General features: G+C 36.9%; 1 protein-coding gene across 3 annotated transcripts; it reads left to right on the top strand.

Annotated features, from left to right (window-relative positions):
- The first annotated feature begins 643 nt into the window (after window positions 1–643).
- Window positions 644–23,074, top strand: Rex2l1 (reduced expression 2 like 1). 3 transcript variants are annotated; one of them, XM_063287097.1, is made up of 6 exons: window positions 644–836; window positions 1,564–1,780; window positions 1,890–1,982; window positions 5,600–5,700; window positions 19,547–19,673; window positions 20,677–23,074. In XM_063287097.1, exons 4-6 carry the CDS (start codon window positions 5,671–5,673, stop codon window positions 21,939–21,941), a joined length of 1,422 nt encoding a protein of 473 aa, XP_063143167.1. In that variant the 5' UTR covers window positions 644–836; window positions 1,564–1,780; window positions 1,890–1,982; window positions 5,600–5,670; the 3' UTR covers window positions 21,942–23,074. The 3 variants fall into 3 exon arrangements, with proteins under 3 accessions (XP_063143167.1, NP_001395714.1, XP_063143168.1); NM_001408785.1 differs by lacking the exon at window positions 1,564–1,780 and having other exon boundaries at window positions 681–836; XM_063287098.1 differs by lacking the exons at window positions 644–836; window positions 1,564–1,780; window positions 1,890–1,982 and adding an exon at window positions 2,055–2,266.
- Window positions 23,075–23,142: the final 68 nt, after the last annotated feature.

The raw sequence follows: 23,142 nt of genomic DNA, 5'->3' as shown, positions 1-23,142 counted from the left end.
ATAATCATCACAACAGTTTTTGAATGACAGGAGTCTTCTGAGAATCCTAGAACTCATTATAATCATAAAAAGTGTTGATTTCTTAGCTATATTCTCTAAAGAGACTTGGGTAATTCTGGAGTCTCCTTTCCCCAGCATATGCAAATGTGGACGGGTGTATATAATGAATTGTAGGGAACAATCTAGAAAGTATCTATGACCAAATGGCTAAAGAATGCATTAGTCTCACAATGTGAGCTGTTAGGCAGACGACCTTGGATGTAAGTGGGTCAGAACCCAGGCGCAGTGTCCTACTAAGTCCACTTCTGGTCTAGACTGGCAGCAAGCTTGATGCGAAGCTGTGCAGAGAAGTTCCTGTGCTCCTGACAGCTGCAGTTGTGTGGAAGGCAGCCTGCAACAGAGTTGGGGGAGTGGTTCCGATCGGGAGCGGGGACACACCTGCCTGATCGGAGGAGATTAAGAAAAATACAAAATAAAAACAAAGGAAAAATCAAGGAAGCAAGGACACAAAAATCCAAACCGATTAAAAAATATGTATGAAGAATTAGGACGGGAAATAATTAAAATGTTCCGAAGTAGGTGGGTTTAGAAAATTACGTAACAGGAAGCCGCTAAATATTGGGCGGGTCCAGAAGGAGTTGCTCTGAGAAACCCGCGGAAGTGACAGGAAGTTCCGCCCTTCCAGCTCTCTCCGTGTGTATTGTCTTCTTGGGGATCAGGAAGTCCTGGTGGGAGACTCGCCCCGGAGTCCTGGAGGTACCTGAAAACTTCCTCGAGCTGCAGTTGCTGTGCCGGCTTCCTAGGACATTCATCAGCTCGTCCTGTCACCCTGCCAGGTCAGAGGAGCTGCTGCGACCGGGATACAGGCAGGAGCGGAGCAGCGCTGTGGAGCGGGGGTGCATTTTCTGCCGCCACTTTTATAATTCTGTCGTGGATATCTTAGCGTTGTCAGGAAGTTTGAGATCTGTGAACTGGGATTTTAAGTGATGCTTTAATTAATTTGGTGGTGGCCAGAATATTTTTTCTAAAACAACCTCGTAGATTCTTGGCCGCATCTGTAGTTTGTACACCAGGGTTTTCTTTCGAAAAGCCTTAGTAAAGTTCTTCGAGTTCAAATTCATGCATGTTTTCTTAACTTCCCTGTTCCTCCGTTTGCCGTTCCATTTCCCTTTCTCTAGCGGACCGAATAGGTATTCCAAGAGAGCTTTGTAGATCTTTGACATATGCGGAACTAGTGCAGATTTGATTGAATTAGAAAATATTTGTTATAAGCCGTTCTATACGGCTGTAAATATTAATATTTCCTGATTTAAGTTATACTCTCCATTAATTTTCACTGAGGTATATGCAGGCTGTGATGTAAACACAGCATTCAGAAGTGTGAATTCATCGGCTTCATAGGTATTTTTATAAGTGGAAAACTTACTGTAGATTGAGACAGAATTAGACAGCACCTTTTGAATTACCCACTTAAGTTAAATGTCTCCTTGGTTCATGAAAAGCTCTCTGACCATGCACATTCATGGTTTTTTGAATTCTGCAATGTTCGTTCACTTCTTGCAGGTGTGGGAGTGCTTAGACCCTGCACTCGGCTTTTTTCAGAGCCCTCTGGTTGGAGGAGTTCAACAGTCTAGATTCTGTGGGACACAGAATCTGGCAGTGTTACTTGCTTCTCCTCAGTGTTGCTTGGAAAAGAACTGTGCATGAATGTTAACTGTGTGACTACCTGTTACATCTCATAGGAAAACTGAAATCCTCAGAGAAAAGAGGCATTTTCATGGTATCTTCTCTTTTCTTCATACATACCCTTTTGCTACTTGTTCACATCTTTCATGTTTGTCTCATGAAAATTTCCAGGTTCTTTCTCAACAATATTTTCCCATTTTCAGGTCTCCATATGCTCAGCAAATCTGCGTAATTGTAAATCGAAAGTAGGAGCCCTGGACGGTAAAGGCCAAAGAAACTTCTAACAAAGGATGCAGGTATCACCACAGAATACTCTGTCAGTTTTATGTCACCGATTTATGCTGCAGAATTTCCTCTGCCTGAACTGAAATCCAAGATTCACAAATAACACTCTTTATTGTGAAGAAATATGTTTTCATCTATTTTGACTTCTACAAGGATTTTATTGTGAACTCCTTTGAAGATTATTCGATTAAATTTTGTTCTTTTTGTGATTGTATTCCTTAGGATTTTTAATTTGGAAGGTTTTGCTGGCCTCATGAGTAGCTATGTATGGTTCTCATTGTTCTCCATTGATTGTGTGAGTAGAGATTTACTGTGTTCATGAGGAATCATTCCTAGTTTTTAGGTACTCATTCGTTCTTCACAAGAAAAGTTTTATTTCCTATGACCTCATGAAAAATGTATGTAGTGTTCTCTTGTGCATGTTTCAGTTTATTGTCTACATACGATTTTGACTAAAAAACATGTTTTAATGAATAGTGACATTCAACTGTACCTTTACTACTGTAAATACTAGTAGCTACTTTTCTGAATTCAACACTACAATTACCAATTATTTTCCCTCAGGGCGTGAGCAATATTATTCCATGCTCTCCTGATTTTAATCTATGGATAAATATTTTTACTGCTAGGCTAGAATGCTATGTTCTTAAGAGTCCCAGTGTCTGAACACTACACATTGCTGTTTGAGTTTATCTACTTTAAAAAGACTGGGGTGAAACAAGTGTCAGTAAACTTTGACTGAAAGGCTCGAAAGTACAGAATTATGTCTTTTCAGAATCAGGTGTGTATTTGAGGAAAAGTCAGTTCCAAGGGTTAAAGTTGAAGCCCTAGTGTTGATGATGACTTCATGATGGAAGGATGCAAAACCATGGGCTGTCCTTCCCATCCTAGAATGAGCTCTTGCTCTGTCTCCATGAAATGGAAAATGTACTTTTCCTGTTTTACACATAGACAAAATAGTTCCATGACACACATTCATGTTCTGTATTCACTATTGTTGGAGCTAAAGCCCAGCGTCTATCACTGGACCAGGAATTTATGATCTATTGCTGTTAGAAATGAAAACCATGCTCAGCCTGTGTCACAGGCTCAAATCATAAAGTAACATGCTTTGCAAAAATTCCCTGATTACTCCCTAAAAATCCATGTATTCCTACGCCCACCTTTTATTACCCACTCGATGCTGTCCTCAAATGCCCGGGGCCTCAAGTCTTACATATTTTAAATTTATGACAGCATTATATTTTTCCCTGCATCTCCATTTTCTGTGGTATATAAATTCCTGTTGTCAGTAACTTTTCTATCATATAAACTAGCGATTAGGTTCCTTTTTTCATGCATATTACAATTGTTAGAATATTTAGAGAGAAACAATCTGGTAGTGTATTTGCATCATCTGTTTTCTTTGCTATTGTTGATATTCAGAGCTCTTAGAGTTTACTTTAATCTGTTGTCTAAGTCCCCTAGTACTTGCATTTTTATGGGAATGGCCTTTGCATCCAAGGTGCCCTAGTGCACTCCCACAGTTAGCCTGTCTTCATTCTCTGTGCCATCTCTTGTTATTCATGTTTTCATTATACCCTTGTGTTTCATGTATGTTCTGAGGCAGGTTTTGGATGGGCATCCACACTGTCATATGTTCATAATTCCATCTTCCATGGTAATGACAGTGTGTGTTCCCACACCTCCACTTCCTCCATCTTTTTCAGCCTTACCTTTCCCCCAGTGCATGCTGTTTCCTCAGCACTCTCTGAACTGGCATCTTCCCTTTACCAACCACATGTGTCTGACTTCGCCTGAAAGCATCACCGTGCTGTGGTGTAGACAGAATGATATAAATGATTTCCTAGTATTTCTACATAAAGCCAGTGTGTCAGGTATAAATTCACTTTTGGGCCTGTGGATCTTTAGAGTGACTTTTGACAGCTTCCAGTGCCATGTGTATATTTCCTTCTTAGGCTGACTCTGTTCAAACAGGAAAGTTTCTGTTACCTACTTGTCCTTTTACACTGGCTGTCATCCACTGTCAGTGAGGTTGGTGTTTCAGCACAAGGGTCAGTACCTAGGGAGAGCCATTGGTGACTCTTATAGCCAGGAGCCTACAGAGCCCATGTTAGCAGTTTGTGTGCTACACTAGCATATCCAAGATCCTTTTAGAGATTGAGTGGTCTTCTTACTTCTCAGGTCATTGTTTAGGAACGTATAAAACAATGTGATAAGTTCTTGTATTTTTTCTATAGATTATCAAATGCATTATAAGATTGGTACATTTTCTTGGGATATTTGTAGCTCCTGGGTTGAAGAATTCTGTTTCTTGTAGTTTGAGAAAACTTGCCTTCCTCATATCCTTATTTGAATATTGAAAATATTGTAAATCTTACTTGCCCTCTGTAAGCACTGCTGTTGTGTGAAAGGTTAGTGTGCAGGCTGTGCACACTAGTGTGGGTGACGTACCATGTTCCCTTTCTTGATCTTGTTTTGACATTGTCTAGAACCCTTGTTCTGGAGCCTTGAGTTGTGACCTCTTTGTGCTCCATTGACACATTCACGGGGGTTTTCAAAGACTGACCATCATAAAACCCATATTTTTTATTTTCTTGGGAACTGATATACCACTATTGTTATCAATCTGCTTGTTTGTCTGAAACATGTAGATAAAGTAACTTATGAATTTCTGGAACTATACTAAAGGTTTACCACACCATTATAAAAGTATAGAACAAATGGCCTAAAGTTTTAGAATAATAAATTTTATTTGAAGACATCTGGCTTTAATTATAATATTGCACATATTAATGCATTCATGGTGATGTCAAGGGATCAGGATCAATGCATACAAATGTGTCTTGCGAATTAGCAAACAGAACCTATTGAAAGGAGAAGTAAGTTGGAAATAGAAGTTTTATCTCATGAACAATTGAAAGCCTTTGTAGATCGTGATGAAAATGTGTGTAACTGGGGTTGGGGATTTGGCTCAGTGGTAGAGCGCTTGCCTAGGAAGCGCAAGGTCCTGGGTTCAATCCCCAGCCCTGAGTAAAAAGAAAAGGAAAAAAAAGGAAAAATCCCCAGCCCCCCCAAAAAAAAGAAAAAAAAAGAAAAAAAAGAAAAAAAAAGAAAATGGGTGTAACTAAATCTGATGACAACTTATTCTTTTGCAAAACCCATGATATTTGGCAGATAGAATCTTTGTACTCCAAGACAATAGGATACACATGGAAAATAGATATACTGTATCTGCTTGGTAGAAAGAAGTCGAATTTCACCAAAGTGTCAGATATTGTATTTGATTGTGATGGCTAATGAAACGCCATTCAAGTCTAGGTCATCAATCAGCATAGCCACTAGTCATTTATCCTTGACTCTAGACCCAGGGAGATAAATTCTCAGTAATAACCCTGAGTAATCGTGTTTTACAGCAGGTATTCATGTTGTCTGTGTTTGTGCCTGGTGCCTGCTGATATTAGAAAGATGCCTCAGATTATACTCATTCCTTACCACAGTAAATATGTCACTCCATGCTCACAATTCTGTAGAAATGTTGACAAGTTTCCTCATATTTTGTTTTTAATGTCCTTTTATGTGGGTAAGCATTGTCCATAACTTAGTTGTATCAATTTCACCTTTGTAGTTCTCAAATCCGGTTGTGAAATTTCAAGAACACTTGCAATATTTGAATCTGGGAGAAGAACAACAAAAAGAATGAGTGTGGCTCTGGGAAACACTCTACAGGTCAGTGTGCTGTCCACATTTCTTTGAAAAACCCCCATTTTATTACAACCATTTAATAATTTTACTATCCATATGTTATAATATTATCTAAAGGACTTATTTTCTATAATCTTCATTTTCTTCTGGGATAGTGAAAATTTAATATTTAGGTCTTTCACATTTACACAACCATTAATTTTTTACTGAGGTTTCTTCTGTGAGGACGTACTATTTTCAAGGGCTGAAGACATGCAGATCTCAAAGAGAATCTATTGTTAATGATTCTCAAAAACTATATTGATGCCTAATTTGTACATTAGATGGATTTGTGTGCTATTATATTAGTGTGGAAGGTAGGTCTCATGTGTCACGTAAGTTGCATTTCAGACAAGGTCAGGGTTCCAGACTAAAGCTTGTGAATGTGGATATGGAATTATGTGGAGTCTGATATCACTGAGCAATATATGGAAGAGAAGAATTTGGCGAAGGATAAAATTATAAGGGATTCACTGTCTTGAACCCCAATAGTAAATATATTAGCTCCTTAGAGGCACAGGTGATAGAGGAATGTACATTTCTTTTTTGTGAGCAAATGCAGAATTCACTATGCAATGTTTTTTTGAATTTTATGTCAAATAATGATTATGGGTGTGTTTAGATATGAAATCTGTGTGTTCCAAGAAGCATTCCAAGAGACATACTGTCCAGTGTGGTGCTGTGTTGTAAATTTACAATGCAGAAATTGTTATTTCCCTTTGTCTTTTGTTGCACAGTTAGAAGTAGTGTATGTCCTGTATTCTCCACCTTTCTCTTTCTTCACATGGAATGTATTAGTAAAAATTTTCTGGGGCATATAGCCTTGGTGTTGTGTATGATCTATAAATTTTCAATCCTAAATAAACGTCCTTTCTAACTTGTTTTCTTCTTTTCTTTAGAAGGAAGAATGCTTTATCTACTCTGCTTCCTGTTCTACCAAAGTCTGTGTTACATTACATAGGGACATAATGAAGGGTTGTGATGATGTTTCTACATTTCTTTATTTATTGGTTATTGTATTTATTTACATTCTAAATGTTCTCCCAATTCCCAGTTCCTTGTCCCCTTCTTCTATGGGGATGCTACCCCACTCTCAAATCCATTCCTCATTGACTGCCCTAGCATCCTCCTATCCTGGGACATCCACCATCTTCATGGGCCTCCTCTCCTCTTGATGCCAGATAAGAAAATCTTCTGCTACATATGCTGCTGGGCACTTGGGTCGCTCCATGTGTACTCTTTGGTTGCTAGTTTACTCTCTGGGACCTCTGGGGATCTGGTTAGTGGATACTATTGTCCTACCTATAGGGTTGCAATCCCCTTCAGCTATTTCAGTCCTTCAGCTATCTCTTCCATTGGGGTCTCCTTGCTCTGTCCAGTGGTTAGCTGTGAGCATCAGATCCTCATCTGTACTGGTCAGACTCTGCCATAACCTCTCAGTGGATAGCTGTTCCAGCTTCCTGACAGCAAGGGCTTCTTGGCATTAACAATAAGGTTTGGATTTGATATCTAGAGATGGGATGGATGCCTAGGTGGGTAGTCTCGGGATGGCCTTGAGTCTCTGTTCCACTCTTTGTCTTTGCTTTTTATTTAGACAAGAACCATTCTGGGTAGTTGACCGCATCCTTGACCCGAGAGCTGTGCCTCTCCGGTGGATATGGTTACTACAGGTTCTCTCTCCCCTTTTTTGGTTATTTCAACTAATATCATCCCTATTGTGTTTTGTGAACTTCTTGCTTACCAGGTATCTGGATTTTGTAATGGCTATTTCCAGTTTCCCATTGTCCACTGCTACACACATCTGTTAACTATCCTCCCCTCTGTACATCTCCCCTGACTCCTCCCACACCTGATCCTACCCTCCCTTTTTCCTTACCCTCCTCTCTCCCTCCTAGGTCCCTCCTTCCTTTTCCCTTCTGTGATTTTCTTTTATTCCTTTTAAGTGGGACTGAAGCATGGTTTCGGCAGAGGCAACCATGGTTTTAGCTTCCTGTTCAGCTTCATATGGGCCGTGAGTTTTATCATGGGTATTCACAAGTTTTGGTCTAATATGAAATCATCACTGAGTTTATACCGTGTGTGTTCTTGTGTGAATGGTTACCTCACTCAGGAGGATATTTTCTCATTCCATCCATTCGCCTTCTAAGTTGATGATGTCCTCATCCTTAATAGCTGAGTTGTATTCTATTGTGTAAATGTACCATATTTCCTGTATCCATTCCACCTCGGAGGGACATCTAGATTGTTTACAGATTCTGCCTATGATAAATGAGGCTGCTATGAACATAGTACATTTATCTTTCCTATATGTTGGACCATCTTTTAGGCATATGCCCAGGAGTGGTATAGCTGGATCCTCAGGTAGAATTATGTCCACTTTTCTGAGGAATTACCATACTTTTTCAGAGTGGTTGTAGCAGCTTGCAGTTGCACCAGCAATGGAGGACTGTTCCCCTCTGTCCACATACTAGCAATCATATGCTTCTCCTGAGTTTTTGATCCTAGCCATTCTGACTCTTGTGAGGTGGAATCTAAGGTTCATTTATTTGTATTTCCCTGATGACTAAGGATGTGAACATGTCTTTAGGTGCTTCTCAGCTATTCTAGATCTCTCAGTTGAGAATTTTTTCTTTAGTTTGGTATCTACCCCAATTTTAATAATTTTATCTTATTCTCTGTAGTCTTTACTTTTTGAGTTATTCGTATATATTGGTTATTAGCTCTTTGTCAGATATAGGCTTGGTAGAGATCTTTCCCAGTCTGTAAGTTGTTTCGTTCCTTTAACAGTATAGTTTTCCTTACAGAAAATGTTCAATTGTATGAAGTCCCATTTGTCAATAGTTGATCTTATGCCCTAAGCCTTTGGTATTCCGTTCAGGAAATTTTCCCATTTGCTGGTGTATTTGAGTATTTTTCCCACTTTCTCTTCAATTAGATTCAACGATCTGGTCCTATGTAGAAGTCCTAGATTCATTTGCACTTGAGCTTTGTAAAAGGAAAAACGAATGCATCAATATGCATTATTCTAAATGGAGCCTGTCACTTGAACCAGTGCCATTTGTTGAATATCTTGTTTGTTTTCCACTGGATGGTTTTGGCTTTTTAGTTAAAGATCAGATGAGTGTATGTGTCTGAGTTTATTTCTGCTTCTTCAATCCTATCTCATTAATCTACCTGCATGTGTCTTTAGCAAAACCATAGCTTTCTTTTTTACTACTATTGCTCTGTAGTAGAACTTGTGGTCACGGATGGTGATTAACCCTGAAATCCTCATATTGTTAAGAATAATTTTCTCTATGCTGGGGTTTTTGCTATTCCAGATGAATTTGAGAATTACTATGTGTATTCCTCTGAAAAATTGCGTTGAATTTTGATGGGTATCTCATTGAGCCTGTCGACTGCTTTTGATCAGATGGCCATTTTTCCTCTGTTAATCCTGCTGAACCCTGAGCCTGGGATTTCTTTCCATCTTCTACAGTCTTCTTTTTATTCTTTAATCAGAAATTTGAAGTTCTTGTCAAAAAGATCTTTTACTTATGGGCTAGTCACACTAAGATGTTTATGAGTATTTGTCACTATCTTGAATGGTGTCATTTCTCCAATTCCTTTCCCACCCTCCTATCTTTTGAGTAGAGGAATGCTACTGATATTTTGGAGTTAATTTCACACCCAGATATTTTGCTTAAGTTATTTTCCAGTTCTAGCAGTTCTGATTGATTTTTTTGGGTCACATTAATGGCAAATAGTGATATTTTGACTTCTTCCTTTCTAATTTGTATCCCTTTGACCTCCTCTTTATTCTAATTATTCTGGCTAGAACTTTGAGTACTATATTGAATAGATAGGGGAAAGTGGGCATCCTTATCTATTTGTTGATTTTAATAGGATTGCTTCATGTTTCCCTCCATTTAGTTTGATGCTGGCTATTGGTTTAGTGTTTATTGCTTTTATTAAATTTTGGTATGCATTTTGAGTTCCTGATCTTTCCAGTGTTTTTAACATGAAGAAGTGTTGTATTTTGTCAAAGGCTTCTTGAACATCCAATGAGGTAATCATGTGGTTTTTTTCTTTGAATTTGTTTATATAGTGGATTATGGTGATGGTTTCCTATATATTGAACCAACTGTGCTTCCCTGGGATCACCTATTGGATCATGGTGAATGATCCTTTTGATGTGCTTTTGGATCCAGGTTGCAATAATTATAATTACATTGAATCTTTTTCATATTTTGATGTGGGAAATACCAGAATATTAATAAAGGAAATTAGTCTGAAGTTATCTTTCTTTGTTGGGTCTTTTTGTGGTTTACATATGAGCATAACTATTCCTTCATAGAATGAATCAAGTAGTGTTCCTTGTGATTCAATTTTTTAAGTATTTTGAAGGGTATATTGGTATTAGCTAATCTTTGAAGGTCTGATAGAATTCTGCAGTATGACCATCTGGTCTTGTTTATTTTTGGTGGGGAGTCTTTTAATGACTTATTCTATTTCTTTAGGGATTATGGAACTGTTCATATGGTTTATCTGATTCTGATTACCTTTGCTACCTGGCATCTGTCTAGAAAGTCATCCATTTCATCTAGATTTTTACAGTTTTGTAGAGTATAGGCTTGTGCTCTAGGACCTCATAATTTTTTCATACAGTTTCTATTGATATGTTTCTATTTTCAATTCTGATTTCAATTTGGATACTGCCTCTGTGTCCTCTGGTTAGTCTGGCTTAGGATATATCCATCTTGTTATTTTCTCAAAGATGCAACTCTTGGTTTTGTTGATTCTCTGTATAGTTCTCTTTGTTTCTTCTGCGCTAATTTTTTACCTGAATTTGATTAGTTCTGCAAGCTACTCCTCTTAGGTGTATTTGACCCTCTCTGTTCTAGAACTACCAGATAAACTTTTATGCTGCTAGTGTATGATCTCACCAATTTCTTTATGGAGGCACTTAGAGCTCTGAAGTTTTCTGTTAGCAGTGTTTTCCTTTATTTATTTATTTATTTATTTATTTGGTTCTTTTTTTTTTCGGAGCTGGGGACCGAACCCAGGGCCTTGCGCTTCCTAGGCAAGCGCTCTACCACTGAGCTAAATCCCCAACCCCTTATTTTTTTTTTTTTAGATATATTTTGTTACTTACATTTCAAATGTTCTTCCCTTTCCTGGTTTCCTATACATAAGCCCCCATTCCCTCTCCTTCCCCAGTATGGGTATGTGCCTTATCCATCCCCCTAACTGCCCACTGTCCCCATATTCCCATGCACTGGAGATCCAACCTTGGCAGGACAAAGGGCTTCCCCTTCCACTGGTGCCCCAAAAAGGCTATTCTCTGATACACATGCTCTTAGAGCCCTGAGTAAGTCTATGTATAGTCCTTTGGTAGTTATTTAGTCCCTGGATGCTCTGGTTGTTTGGCATTGTTGTTCTCATGGGATTTCAAGCTCCATCAACTCTTTCAATCCTTCCTCTAATTTCCCCCAAGGGGGTCCTGTTCTCAGTTCAGTGGTTTGCTGTTAGCATTGACCTCTGTATTGGACATTCTCTGGATGTGTCTCTCAGGAGATATATATATCCGATCCCTTTCACCATGCATTTTTTAGCTTCATCAATCTTGTCTAGTTTTAGTGGCTGTATGTGTATGTATGTGTGTATATATATATATATATATATGCCACATGTGGGACAGGCTCTGAGTGGCCATTCCTTCAGTCATTACAGTAAACTTTGCTTCCATATCCCTCCTATGGATATTTTCCCTCTGTTAAAAAGGAGTAGGAGTATCTGCGTTTTGGTCATCCTTCTTGAGTTTCCTGTGGTCTGTGGATTGCATCTTGGGTAATTCAAGCTTTTCGGCTAATACCCACTTACCAATGAGTGCATACCAAGTGTGCTTTTCTGTGACTGGTTGCCTGACTCAGTATGATATTTTCTAGTTCTTTCCATTTGCCTATCAATTTCATAAAGTCATTGATTTTGATAGCTGAGTAGTACTCCATTGTGTAGTTGTTCCACATTTTTTGAATCCCATTCCTCTGTTGAAGGACATCTGGATTCTTTCCAACTTCAGTCTTATAAATAAGACTGCTGTGAACATAGTGGAGCATGTGTCTTTGTTGTATGTTGGAATATTTGGGTATATGCCCAGGAGAGGTCTAGCTGGGTCCTCAGGTAGTGGAAGGTCCAATTTTCTGAGGAACCTCCAGACTGATTTCCAGAGTGGTTGTACCAGTTTGTAATCCTACCAACAGTGGAGGAGTGTTCCTCTTTCTCCACATCTTTGCCAGCATCTGCTGTCACCTAATCTTAGCCATTCTTACTGGTGTGAGGTGGAATCTCAGGGTGCTTTTGATTAGCATTTCCCTTATGACTAAAGATGTTGAGCATTTCTTTAGTGTTTTTCGGCGATTCAATATTCCTCAGCTGAGAATGTTTTGTTTAGCTCTGTACCCCATTTTTAATAGGGTTATTTGACTCTCTGGAATCTAACTTCTTGAGTTCTTTGTATATTTTGGATATTAGCCCTCTATCAGATATAGGATTGGTAAAGATCTTTTGCCAATCTCTTGGTTGAATTTCATCCTAATGACAGTGTCTTTTTGCCTTACAGAAGTTTTGGAATTTTATGAGGTCCCATTTGTCGATTCTTGATCTTAGAGCATAAGCCATTGGTGTTTTGTTCAGGAAACTTTCCCCAGTGCCTATGTGTATGAGACTCTTCTTACTTTTTCTTCTATTAGTTTAAGTGTATCTGGTTTGATGTGGAGATCCTTGATCCACTTGGACTTAAGTTTTGTACAGGATGATAACATCAGATCATTTTGCATTCTTCTACATGCTGACCTCCAGTTGAACCAGTACCATTTTTTGAAAATGTTATCTTTTTTCCATTGGATTGTTTTAGCTCCTTTGTCAAAAATCAAGTGACCATTGGTATGTGAGTTCATTTCTGGGTCTTCAATCCTCTTCCACTGACCTATCTGCCTGTCTCTGTACCAATGTTGAACAGTTTTTATGCCTATTGCTCTGTAATACTGCTTGAAGTCAGGTATGGTGATTCCCCCAGAAGTTCTTTTATGATTGAGAATATTTTTCAATATATATATATATATATATATATATATATATATATATATATATTGGGTATTTTGTTATTTCAAATGAATTTGCAAATTGCTCTTTTTATCTCTATAAAGAATTGAGTAGGAATTTTGATGGGGATTGCATTTAATCTGTAGATTGCTTTTGGCAAAATGGCCATCTTTAGTATATGAATCCTGCCAATCCATGAGCATGGAAGATCTTTTCATCTTCTGAAATCTTCCTCAATTTCATTCTTCAGAGACTTGAAGATCTTGTCATACAGATCTTCAAGTTGCTTGGTTAAAGTCATAACTAGATATTTTATATTATTAGGGACTATTGTGAAGGGCGTCATTTCCCTAATTTCTTTCTTAGCCTGTGTATTCTTTGAGTAGAGGAAGGCTATTGATTTGTTTGAGTTAATTTTATACTCTGACACTTTGCTGAAGTTGTTTATCAGGTTAAGTAGTTCTCTGGTGGAACTTTTGGGGTCTACCATCATATCATCTGCAAAGAGTGATAGTTTGGATTCTTGCCTTCCAATCTGTATCCCTTTGACCTCCTTTTATTGTCTGATTGCTCTGGCTAGGACTTATATTGAATAAGTAGGGAAAGAACAGGCAGCATGTCTAGTTCCTGATTTTACTGGGATTGCTTCAAGTTTCTCTCAATGTAGTTTGATGTTAGCTACTGGTTTGCTGTATATTGCTTTTACTATGCTTAGATATGTGTCTTGAATTCCTGGTCTTTCCAGGACTTTTATCATGAAGGGGTGTTGAGTTTTGTCAAATGCTCTCTGGGTATTTGATGAAATGATCATATTGTTCTTCTCTTTAAGTTTGTTTATACAGTGGAATACATCTATCGATTTCTGTATATTAAACCATCCTTGCATTCCTGGGGTGAAGCCTACTTGAACATGATGGATGATCGTTTTGACGGGTTCTTGGATTCGATTTGCAAGAATTTTATTGAGTATTTTTGCGTCGATATTCATAAGGGAAATTGATCTGAAGTTCTCTTTCTTTGTTGGGTTTGTGTGGTTTCAGTATAACAGTAATTGTGGCTTCATAGAGGGAATTTGGTAGTGCTCTGTCAGTTTCTATATTGTGGAATAGTTTGGAGAGTATTGGTATGAGCTCTTCTATGAAAGTCTGATAGAATTCCTCACTAAACCCATCTGGTCCTGGGCTATTTTTGGTTGGGAGACTTTTAATGGCTGCTTCTATTTCTTTAGGAATTATGGGTTTGTTTAATTGATTTATTTATTCCTGATTTAACGTTGGTACCTGGTATCTGTCTAGAAAATTGTCCATTTCCTCCAGATTTTCCAGTTTTGTTGTATACAAACAATTGTAGTAGGATCCGATGATTCTTTTAATTTCTTCAGATTCTGTTGTTATATCTCCCTTTTCATTTCTGATTTTGTTAATTTGGATACACTCTTTGCAACCTCTGGTCAGTCTTGCTAAGGATTTATCTATCTTGTTGATTTTCTCAAAGAACCAGCTCCTGGTTTTGTTGATTCTTTGTATAGTCTTTTTCGTTTCTACTTAGTTGATTTCTGTCCTGAGTTTGAATATTTCCTACTTTCTACTCCTCTTGGGTTCATTTATTTCTTTTTGTTCTAGAGCTTTTCGGTATGCTGTCAAGCTGCTGACATATGTTCCCTCCTGTTTATTTTTGCAGTCTGTCAGAGCTATGAGTTTACCTCTTAGCATAGCTTTCATTGTGTCCCATAAGTTTGGGAATGTTTTATATTCATTTTTATCAAATTCTAAGAAGAATTAATTTCTTTATTTCTTTCTTGACCAAGTTGCCATTGAGTAGAGCATTGTTCATCTTTCATGTATGTGTGGGCTTTCTGTCGTTATTGTTGTTATGGAAAACCAGTCTTAGTGCGTGGTGATCTGATAGGATGCATGGGATTATTTCTATCTTCCTGTATCTGTTGAGGCCTGTTTTGTGATCGATTATATCGTCAGTTTTGGAGAAGGTACTATGAGGTGCTGAGAAGAAGGTATATCCTTTTGTTTTATGATGGAATGTTCTATAAATATCTGTCAAATCCATTTATTTCATAACTTCTGTTAGTTTCTCTATGTCTCTGTTTATTTCTGTTTCCACGATGTGTCCATTGATGAGAATGAAGTGTTAAAAGTCCTATTGTGTGAGTGGAGTGTGTGTTTTGAGCTTTAGTAAGGTTTCTTTTATGAATGTAGGTGTCCTTGCATTTGGAGCATAGATATTTAGGAGCGAGAGTTCAACTTGGTGGATTTTTCCTTTGATGAATATGAAGTTTCCTTCCTTACATTTTTTTATGACTTTTTGTTGAAAGTCAATTTCATTTGATATTAGAATGGCAACTGGAGCTTGTTTCTTCAGGCCATTTTCTTGGAAAGTTTTTTCTAGCCATTTATACTGAGGTATTGTCTGGTTTTGTCTCTGAGGTGTGTTTCTTGCATGCAGCAAAATGCTGGGTCCTCTTTATGTATCCAGACTCTTAGCCTATGGCTTTTTATTAGGTAATTGAGTCCACTGATGTTGAGAGACATGAAGGAATAGTGATTGTCGCTCCCTGTTATTTTAGTTGTTAGAGGTGCAATTATGTTTGTCTGTCTATCTTGGTTCCATTACATTCTTGCTTTCTGTATGGTATAGTTTCCCCCCTTGTATTGGAGTTTTCCGTCTATTATCCTTTGTAGGGCTGGATTTGTAGAAAGATATTGTATAAGTTTGGTTTTGTCATGGAATGTCTTGGTTTCTCCATCTATGTTAATTGAGAGTTGTGCTGGATACAGTAACTTGGGCTGACATTTGTGTTCTCTTAGGGTTTGTATGACATCTGTCCAGGATCTTCTAACTATTAGTCTCTGGTAAGAAGTCTGGTGTAATCCTAATAGGTCTGCCTTTATATGTCACTTGACCTTTTTCCCTTACTGCTTTTAATAAGCTTTCGTTGTTTTGTGCATTTGGTGTTTTAACTATTATGTGATGATATTTCTCTTTTGGTCCAATCTATTTGAAATTCTTTAGGCTTCTTGTATGTTTATGGGCATCTCTTTCTTTAGGTTAGGGATGTTTTCTTCTATAATTTCGTTGAATATATCTACTGGCCCTTTAAGTTGTGAGTCTTCACTTTCTTCTGTAACTATTATCCTTAGGCTTGATCTTCTCATTGTGTCCTGGATTTCCTAGATGTTTTTGGCTGGGAGCTTTTTGCCCTTTATATTATCTTTGACAGTTGTATCAGTGTTTTCTATGATATCTTCTGCCCCTTTCTTCTATCTCTTGTATTCTGTTGTTGATGCTTGTATATACAAATCCTTGTCTCTTCCTTAGATTTTCTATATCCAGGGTTGTCTCCCTTTGTGCTTCTTTATTGTTTATGTTTGCATTTTTAAATCCTTAACGGTTTTATTCAATCCTCACCTGTTTGGTTTTGTTTTCCTATAATTCTTTCAAGGGAGTTTTGTGTTTCCTAAGGGCTTCTACTTGTTTACTTGTTTTTTCCTGCATGTCTTTAAGGGACTTCTTTATGTTCTTCTTAAAGTCCTCCATCATTATCAAAAATGTGCGATTTTAAATCTAAATCTTGCTTTTCTGGTGTGTTTGGATATCCAGTATTTTCTTTGGTGGGAGAACTGGGCTCTGATAATGCCAAGTAGTCTTGGTTTCTGTTGCACTTAGGTTCCTGTGCTTGCCTCTAGCCATTGAGTTGTCTCTGGTGTTTGCTTGTCTTGCTGTTTCTGAGACTGCCTTGACCCTGCTATAGGCCTCTATGTCAGCACTCCTATAGAACTCTTTTTCTCTTTTCTTTCAGGCTTTTTTGAGAATAGGTGCTCTGATTTCGGGTGTCTTGGTACTCCTGCAGACTGTCTTCCAGCTCTAGGCACGGGCAGGAATCAATGGGTCCTGCCCCCGATTTCTCCTAGGTCTTTGCACCCAGGGGACACACTTGGCGATTCCCTCTTAGGTCTGGAGTGTGGGCAGAGGGTAGTCTCCTTTGACTTCTCAGAAGTGTCCACACTTCTGTGGGTCCAGCTCTGTCTCCCGTGGGATTTAGGTGCAGGGAGCTGTTTGGCTGTTTCTGTTCAGTCCTGGGCACAGACCAGAAGTATGTGTACCAGCGGCCGACTGTTCCTATATTCCTGTGTCCAGAGGCACTGTGCAGTTTCCCCTCCTGAGCTGTGCAGAAGTAGCAGTCTGTCCTGTGGTCTCAGGATGTCTGCACTCCTGGGTGTTCAGCTCTCTTCCCCAAGGGATTTGAGTGCAAGGAATTGTGGGATTTTCAGTGTTTTCATCATGTCCTATAAATATGTGTATGTTGTTTCTTCATTTTCCTGAAATTCTAAAAAAATCTTTAATTACTTTATGCTTTTCCCTGATCACTTATCATTGTAGAGTGATAGTACATAGTAGAGAATTATTTAGGTTTCATGTGTATGTGGACTTCTTCTTGTTTGTATTGAAGATCGTCCTTAGTCCGTGGTGATGTGATAGGATGTATGGAATTATTTCTGTCTTTTTGTATCGATTGAGACTTGTTTTATGTCTCATTATATGGTCAATTTTAGTGAAGGTACTGTGACGTGCTGAGAAGGAGGTATATTATTTTGTTTTAGGATAAAATACTCTCTATATCTGTTAATTTATATGATTCTTAAGTTCTCTTAGGTTTACTCTGTTTCTGTTTAGTTTATGTTTCTGTTTAGTTTCTGTTCTTTTTCTGTTTCACAAATCTGTTCATTTGTGAGAGTGAGTTGTTGAACTCTCCTAGTATTATTGTGTGAGGATCAATGTGTGCTTTCTGCTTCAGTACCATTTCTTTTGCAAATGTGCCCTTTTGGATCATATATGTTGATATTTTTGTTTTTGATGAGTGTGAAATGTCCTCATATTTCTTGATACCTTTGGTTGAAAGTCAGTTTTATTTGATATTAGAGTTGCTACTCCAGTTTGTTTCATGGGATTATTGCTTGGATTTTTTTCCCCATCTGTTCTCTTCTTTAGAAGGTAGAATGGCTCTCTTTCCTCTACTCGAAATGATGTTATACATAGAGAAAAACTGAAGGGTTTTTACCATGTTTGTTTTTTTCCAATATTTTTCTCTTCTAGTATGTAAGTGTTCATCTGCATATTTTTAGGTACAATGAATGATAAGTTATGCCCCTAGGTTACTCAATTCATCACAAAACCCTTGAGATTGAAGTCACAGCATGTGTCTTTAACTCTTAGTCATTTTTTCATGCCACAGGTTTATGTATCTGATGCCCATTTGTAATAGAAATCATATATAACCTGAATATTATAGTTTGGAAAAACAAGAAAGAATTGTACATAACATTTATCTGTGCCCATGGCTATTCAGATACTTAAATGAGCTTATATTCCAAAGAGAAGAAAATAAAGCTAAAAGTACAATATTGAATTTTTGAATTAATCAATCCCAGGAGGAGTAATGTATTCCATATTTATGAAAAATTAGAGTAATTATCCCCATCATTAAAAAAGATTTAATCAAAGAAATTGATTCTATTTCATCGAAATGCATTGTCACATATAGCATTCATTTCAACACACATATCTAAGTATTCTTTTGTGAAAGATCATATGAAACATATATAACTATGCATTATATGAATTGCTTGTGCTAGCTTTTTTAGAACTTCAAATAATTTAATTCCCTGTAGCATTGTTTCTTTGGTTTTGAATATACTTACATAAAAAAATTGCCCTAAGTATTTGATTCTATGTGCCACTTGGAATGTTTAATATATGTCCTGACATTGCACTCCTTTTCTGTTTTAAGAAAAAACTCTAATATTAGATTCATCCATTAATTCTCCATTTAATACTCTACTTCTTCCTTTTGGAAAGTTTCTAGCATTGTAGCTAGACCTCAGAATATGAAATACATATGTTATAATACAGTTCTGTGAGGCCCAGCTGCACACAGGATTGAGCTATTGTCCATATTGTATGAGGTAGACATTGTAGAATTGATAGCATATTTTTCCTCATCATTACTTGACCATCTGTGGTGTGACATTAGAATTCACTTTGATATCAAACTATACTACATATAGGTACATTATTGTATCCAGAAATCAAAAACACATGTTATGTTCTGAAAAAATTATAGCTTTTGATATGATTATATCATTCATTCTCAGAGAGATGTAAATACAAGGAAATATATGACTATTTTAATACCTATATTTTGTACTTACATTTAATGTCTTTTCTTGTGTAATGAAAGTTGGTAGCATTTGTCTGAAAATATGCATATGTGTTGTATATTTCTCCTGCCTGAAGTCTTTAGCACAGATTTTTTGATTTTAACAAAATGAGTATAAAAATACAGTTTGTAGTACCATGGGGTTGCAGTTAAACAAATTTCATGAGAGAGGGCTTTAAATGATATTATCCAATAAAAACTGTGCAAAAAAATTGAAATGTACTGATGGTGGCAAATCTTTCTTTTGCTGCTAAAGTCTCAGAAAACCACCAAAAATTCATAAATGTGAGAGCCTTCATGAATGAGAGCATTATTGTAAGTCATTCTACAGATTGTCTGTGGAAGAGCAGCAATTCATAACTTTAGACTCATATCCAAGAAACTTTGAGAAAATCTTAGTCTTTCAATATGTTCCTTTCCTAATCTGTATTACAAAGAATCTCCAATTCATTAGCGCTATTTTTAATGTAGGAAAGCAATTTTGTAAAGTAACAAGTACATACTTTAATATTACAGGGTTTCTTAACCTTCAAAGATGTGGCTCCAGAGTTCACACTAGAGGAATGGGAAAGTCTCAATTATGCTCAGCGGGCACTGTACATGGATGTGATTTTGGAGACGTACAACAATCTACTGTCTGTGGGTAAGAATGCACTTTTTGTAGAATTCCTGAATCTTACTTTGAATTTTCCTACATTGTGTTTATGTAACTCTCTGAAATGTCTGGAAAGCACTAGGATAAGGGGCGTTCCTCTTAGCATGATAAGTTTTCCATGGCATTTCCTTTACATTTCTGCGCTTTCTTTGGAGGAATAACCAGTGTTATATTCTCCAAGATTTTTCCAATATCTCTTATCTAGCATTAAATGCAAATTTCTGAGTTAAAAAAATATAATGTTCAGAAAAAGGCATTGTATTTCTGGATATATAATAATTGGAGCACATTCATTTTATTATTACATTAATCTCTTTAATTATGGTTTTTAATAATGAAAAATGTTTTACGTATATATAGAGCTGTTGGTTTGGAGAATTTTTATTTTGCCTATTTATTTGTATTTTGATATGTGGTCTCTGAGTTTAGTATTCATACAGCATGCTCTTTATCTTCAGTATTTTGGATGCTGACACAAGCATATATATAGGATTCATTTGTGATTATGAATTTCTAGCTGACCACAGGTATACAATGTCACTTTAAATCAAGTTATAATAAAAAATTAGAGGTATGTTACTCAGAGATCTACTTTGTTTTGTTCAATATTGACTGATGATTTATTTTTCTTAGCTTCTACAAGGTACAATTTTTTTTTCTTTTTTCTTTTTTTCGGAGCTGGGGACCGAACCCAGGGCCTTGTGCTTTCTAGGCAAGCGCTCTACCACTGAGCTAAATCCCCAACCCCCAACGTACAATTTTTAAGATAATATTTGAAGTGTATTATCATTCCTTTCAGTTGTTATAGATCAGAATTGAGGTACTTCTGAGCATCCAAGCAATGATTATGAAAAGAGTAAAACCAATTTGGAGGGCATAAATCCTTGAGAAGGTCTGAATTACCAGTTAATTCAGCAAACACCCATTATTGAATCTCTTTCTCTCCAGTGCAGTAACCCCTGTCATCGCTAATTGCAGTTTTATTTTTCAGAAAATCATCTGATACGTGGAAAACATGGGAAGGTCTTGGAACAATACACAGAGTGCATTGTCCATGAGCATGTGAATATCCAAAAGAAGTTTTGTAAATGGGATGAAATTAGCAAAATGACTCTTGAATCCACCCAAAGTACACCTTATAAAACTCATCTCCAAGATCCCTCTCTTCAGTCCTCAAACCTGGAAAGACATAAAGCTGGCAAAATGAGAGAAGTTTACAAATATAAAGACTTTGTACAGTTTTCTAATGAATGTGCTATCATTGGTGTAAGTTCCGGAATGCACACAGAGAACAAAGAACACAAAAATACAGAATTTGATAAGAATTTTGTCTATAAACATAAACTAATGCTGAAACAAAACATTAATGGTAAGAATCTTCACCAATGTAGTAAATCTGAGAAATGCTTTGCCAGAAAAGGGAATCTTCATTTGCATCAGAGAATTCATACAGGAGAGAAACCTTACAAATGTAGTCAATGTGACAAATATTTTGCCCAACAATCCTGGCTTATGCGTCATCAAAGAATCCATACAGGAGAGAAACCTTACAAATGTAATCAATGTGACAAATTCTTTGCCCAAGAATCCCATCTTAGTATTCATCAGAGAATTCATTCAGGAGATAAACCATACAAATGCAGTGAATGTGACAAATGCTTTGGCTACAAAGGCAGTCTGAGAATTCATCAGAGAGTTCATACAGGAGAGAAACCATACAAATGCAGTGAATGTGATAAATACTTTAGCCAGCAATCCAATCTTACTATTCATCAGAGAATTCATACAGGAGATAAACGATACAAATGCAGTGAATGTGACAAATGCTTTGGCCAGCTATCCAATCTTAGTATACATCAGAGAATTCATACAGGAGATAAACCATACAAATGCAGTGTTTGTGACAAATGCTTTGGCTACAAAGGCAGTCTGAAAATTCATCAGAGAATTCATTCAGGAGAGAAACCATACAAATGCAGTGAATGTGACAAATACTTTAGCCAGCAATCCAATCTTAGTATTCATCAGAGGATTCATACAGGAGATAAACCTTACAAATGCAGTAAATGTGACAAATGCTTTGGCCACCGAGTTAGTTTGAGAATTCATCAGAGAATTCATACAGGAGAGAAACCAAACAAATGTGGTGAATATGACAAATGCTTTACCCAAAACTACAGTCTTTGTTTACATCAGAGACTTCATATGGAAGAGAAACCTTACAAATGTGGTGAATGTGACATATGCTTTGGTTGACAGTCTCATCTTAGTATTCATCAGAGAATTCATTTAGGACAAAAACCTTTCAAATTTCCTTTATGTGGGAAATGCTTTACCCATAAGTCTGAATTCATCAGAGAATTCATACTGGAGAGAAACCATGGAAGTGTACTGAATGTGACAAATCTTTTACTCACAGTTACTTTGACAATTGTTGAGAGAATTCATCTAGGAGAATAAATTTACAAATGTGTGACAAATACTTTATCCAGAAATGCGGACTTCATAGAGGAGAGAAACCTTAGAAATGCAGTGAATGTGACAAATGCTTTACCCAAATGTTAGCCTAAAAAGGCATCAGAGATTTCACAATGAAATAATACATGCAAGTGTAATGTATGTGAAAATTGCATTAACTACAATGTCTGACAGATTACATACAGTAGAGAAACAGTATAAATTTAGTCAATAAAACAATACCAGCAAATATCGTCTTAAAATTCATTAGATAATATTAAAGGAGAGAAAATTTTCAAAAGTATTAGAGGTGTGAACCTTTTCTTTTGGCCTATCTCTTAGAATTAACAGAATATGTACATGTGACAATCTGAAGAAGTATAATGTATTTGGAAATATCTTTGACTACATTTCAGGTCTGAGAAAACATTTTAAATTTTTTGTGGGGAAGTGTATCTTGGAAAAATTGGGCTTCCACACTAGCGAATTTGTATGATTATGAAAACTTCAGAAACCTTCATGCAGTGTTCAAATCTTAGAAAATGTCAACTATTTATGCTGAGAAAAACTCTGAAAATATGACAATGTAGGAAAGTTTTCATTAAACTTTTACCAGTTCACCCTCAAATATTCCAAGATGAAGACATGTGGGGAAGTCAGAATAATATAGTGTTGTGTAACATGTTCATGGCAACAGAAATTATCTATTTCAAAGGGACTTCACTCTCAAAATATGTAATAAAACTGGCAGCATTCTGTATATTCAAGTGATCAAATTCAGACAAATTACACTTAAAAAGGTTTATTTGACAAACTCAGATACCAAAACTGTTTGTTCTTTATCCTATAAATATGTCTACAGATGTTAAGTCTCCTTTGACAATCCAGTATTCATAATTCTTATTAAATGCTGGTTTCATGTTTGAGGATAATGACTGAGACTGATTGTGTCCTTGTGCTGTGTGGTCAACAACTCCTTCCCCATTGTCCTGTAAATAAG

The sequence above is a fragment of the Rattus norvegicus genome, chromosome 5 (genome assembly GCF_036323735.1).
Source record: "Rattus norvegicus strain BN/NHsdMcwi chromosome 5, GRCr8, whole genome shotgun sequence".
Taxonomy (NCBI): Eukaryota; Metazoa; Chordata; class Mammalia; order Rodentia; family Muridae; genus Rattus; species Rattus norvegicus.
The sequence above is the reverse complement of the archived record's forward strand: the minus strand, read 5'-3'. Positions and strand labels throughout refer to the sequence as shown.

Excerpts from the sequence above, each read along its gene's own strand:
- Rex2l1 (XM_063287097.1), top strand. The coding sequence starts at position 5,671 with ATGAGTGTGGCTCTGGGAAACACTCTACAG. Across the intron at positions 5,701-19,546 it reads CTCTGGGAAACACTCTACAG|GGTTTCTTAACCTTCAAAGA; the intron begins GTCAGTGTGCTG and ends TTAATATTACAG. Across the intron at positions 19,674-20,676 it reads CAACAATCTACTGTCTGTGG|AAAATCATCTGATACGTGGA; the intron begins GTAAGAATGCAC and ends TTTATTTTTCAG.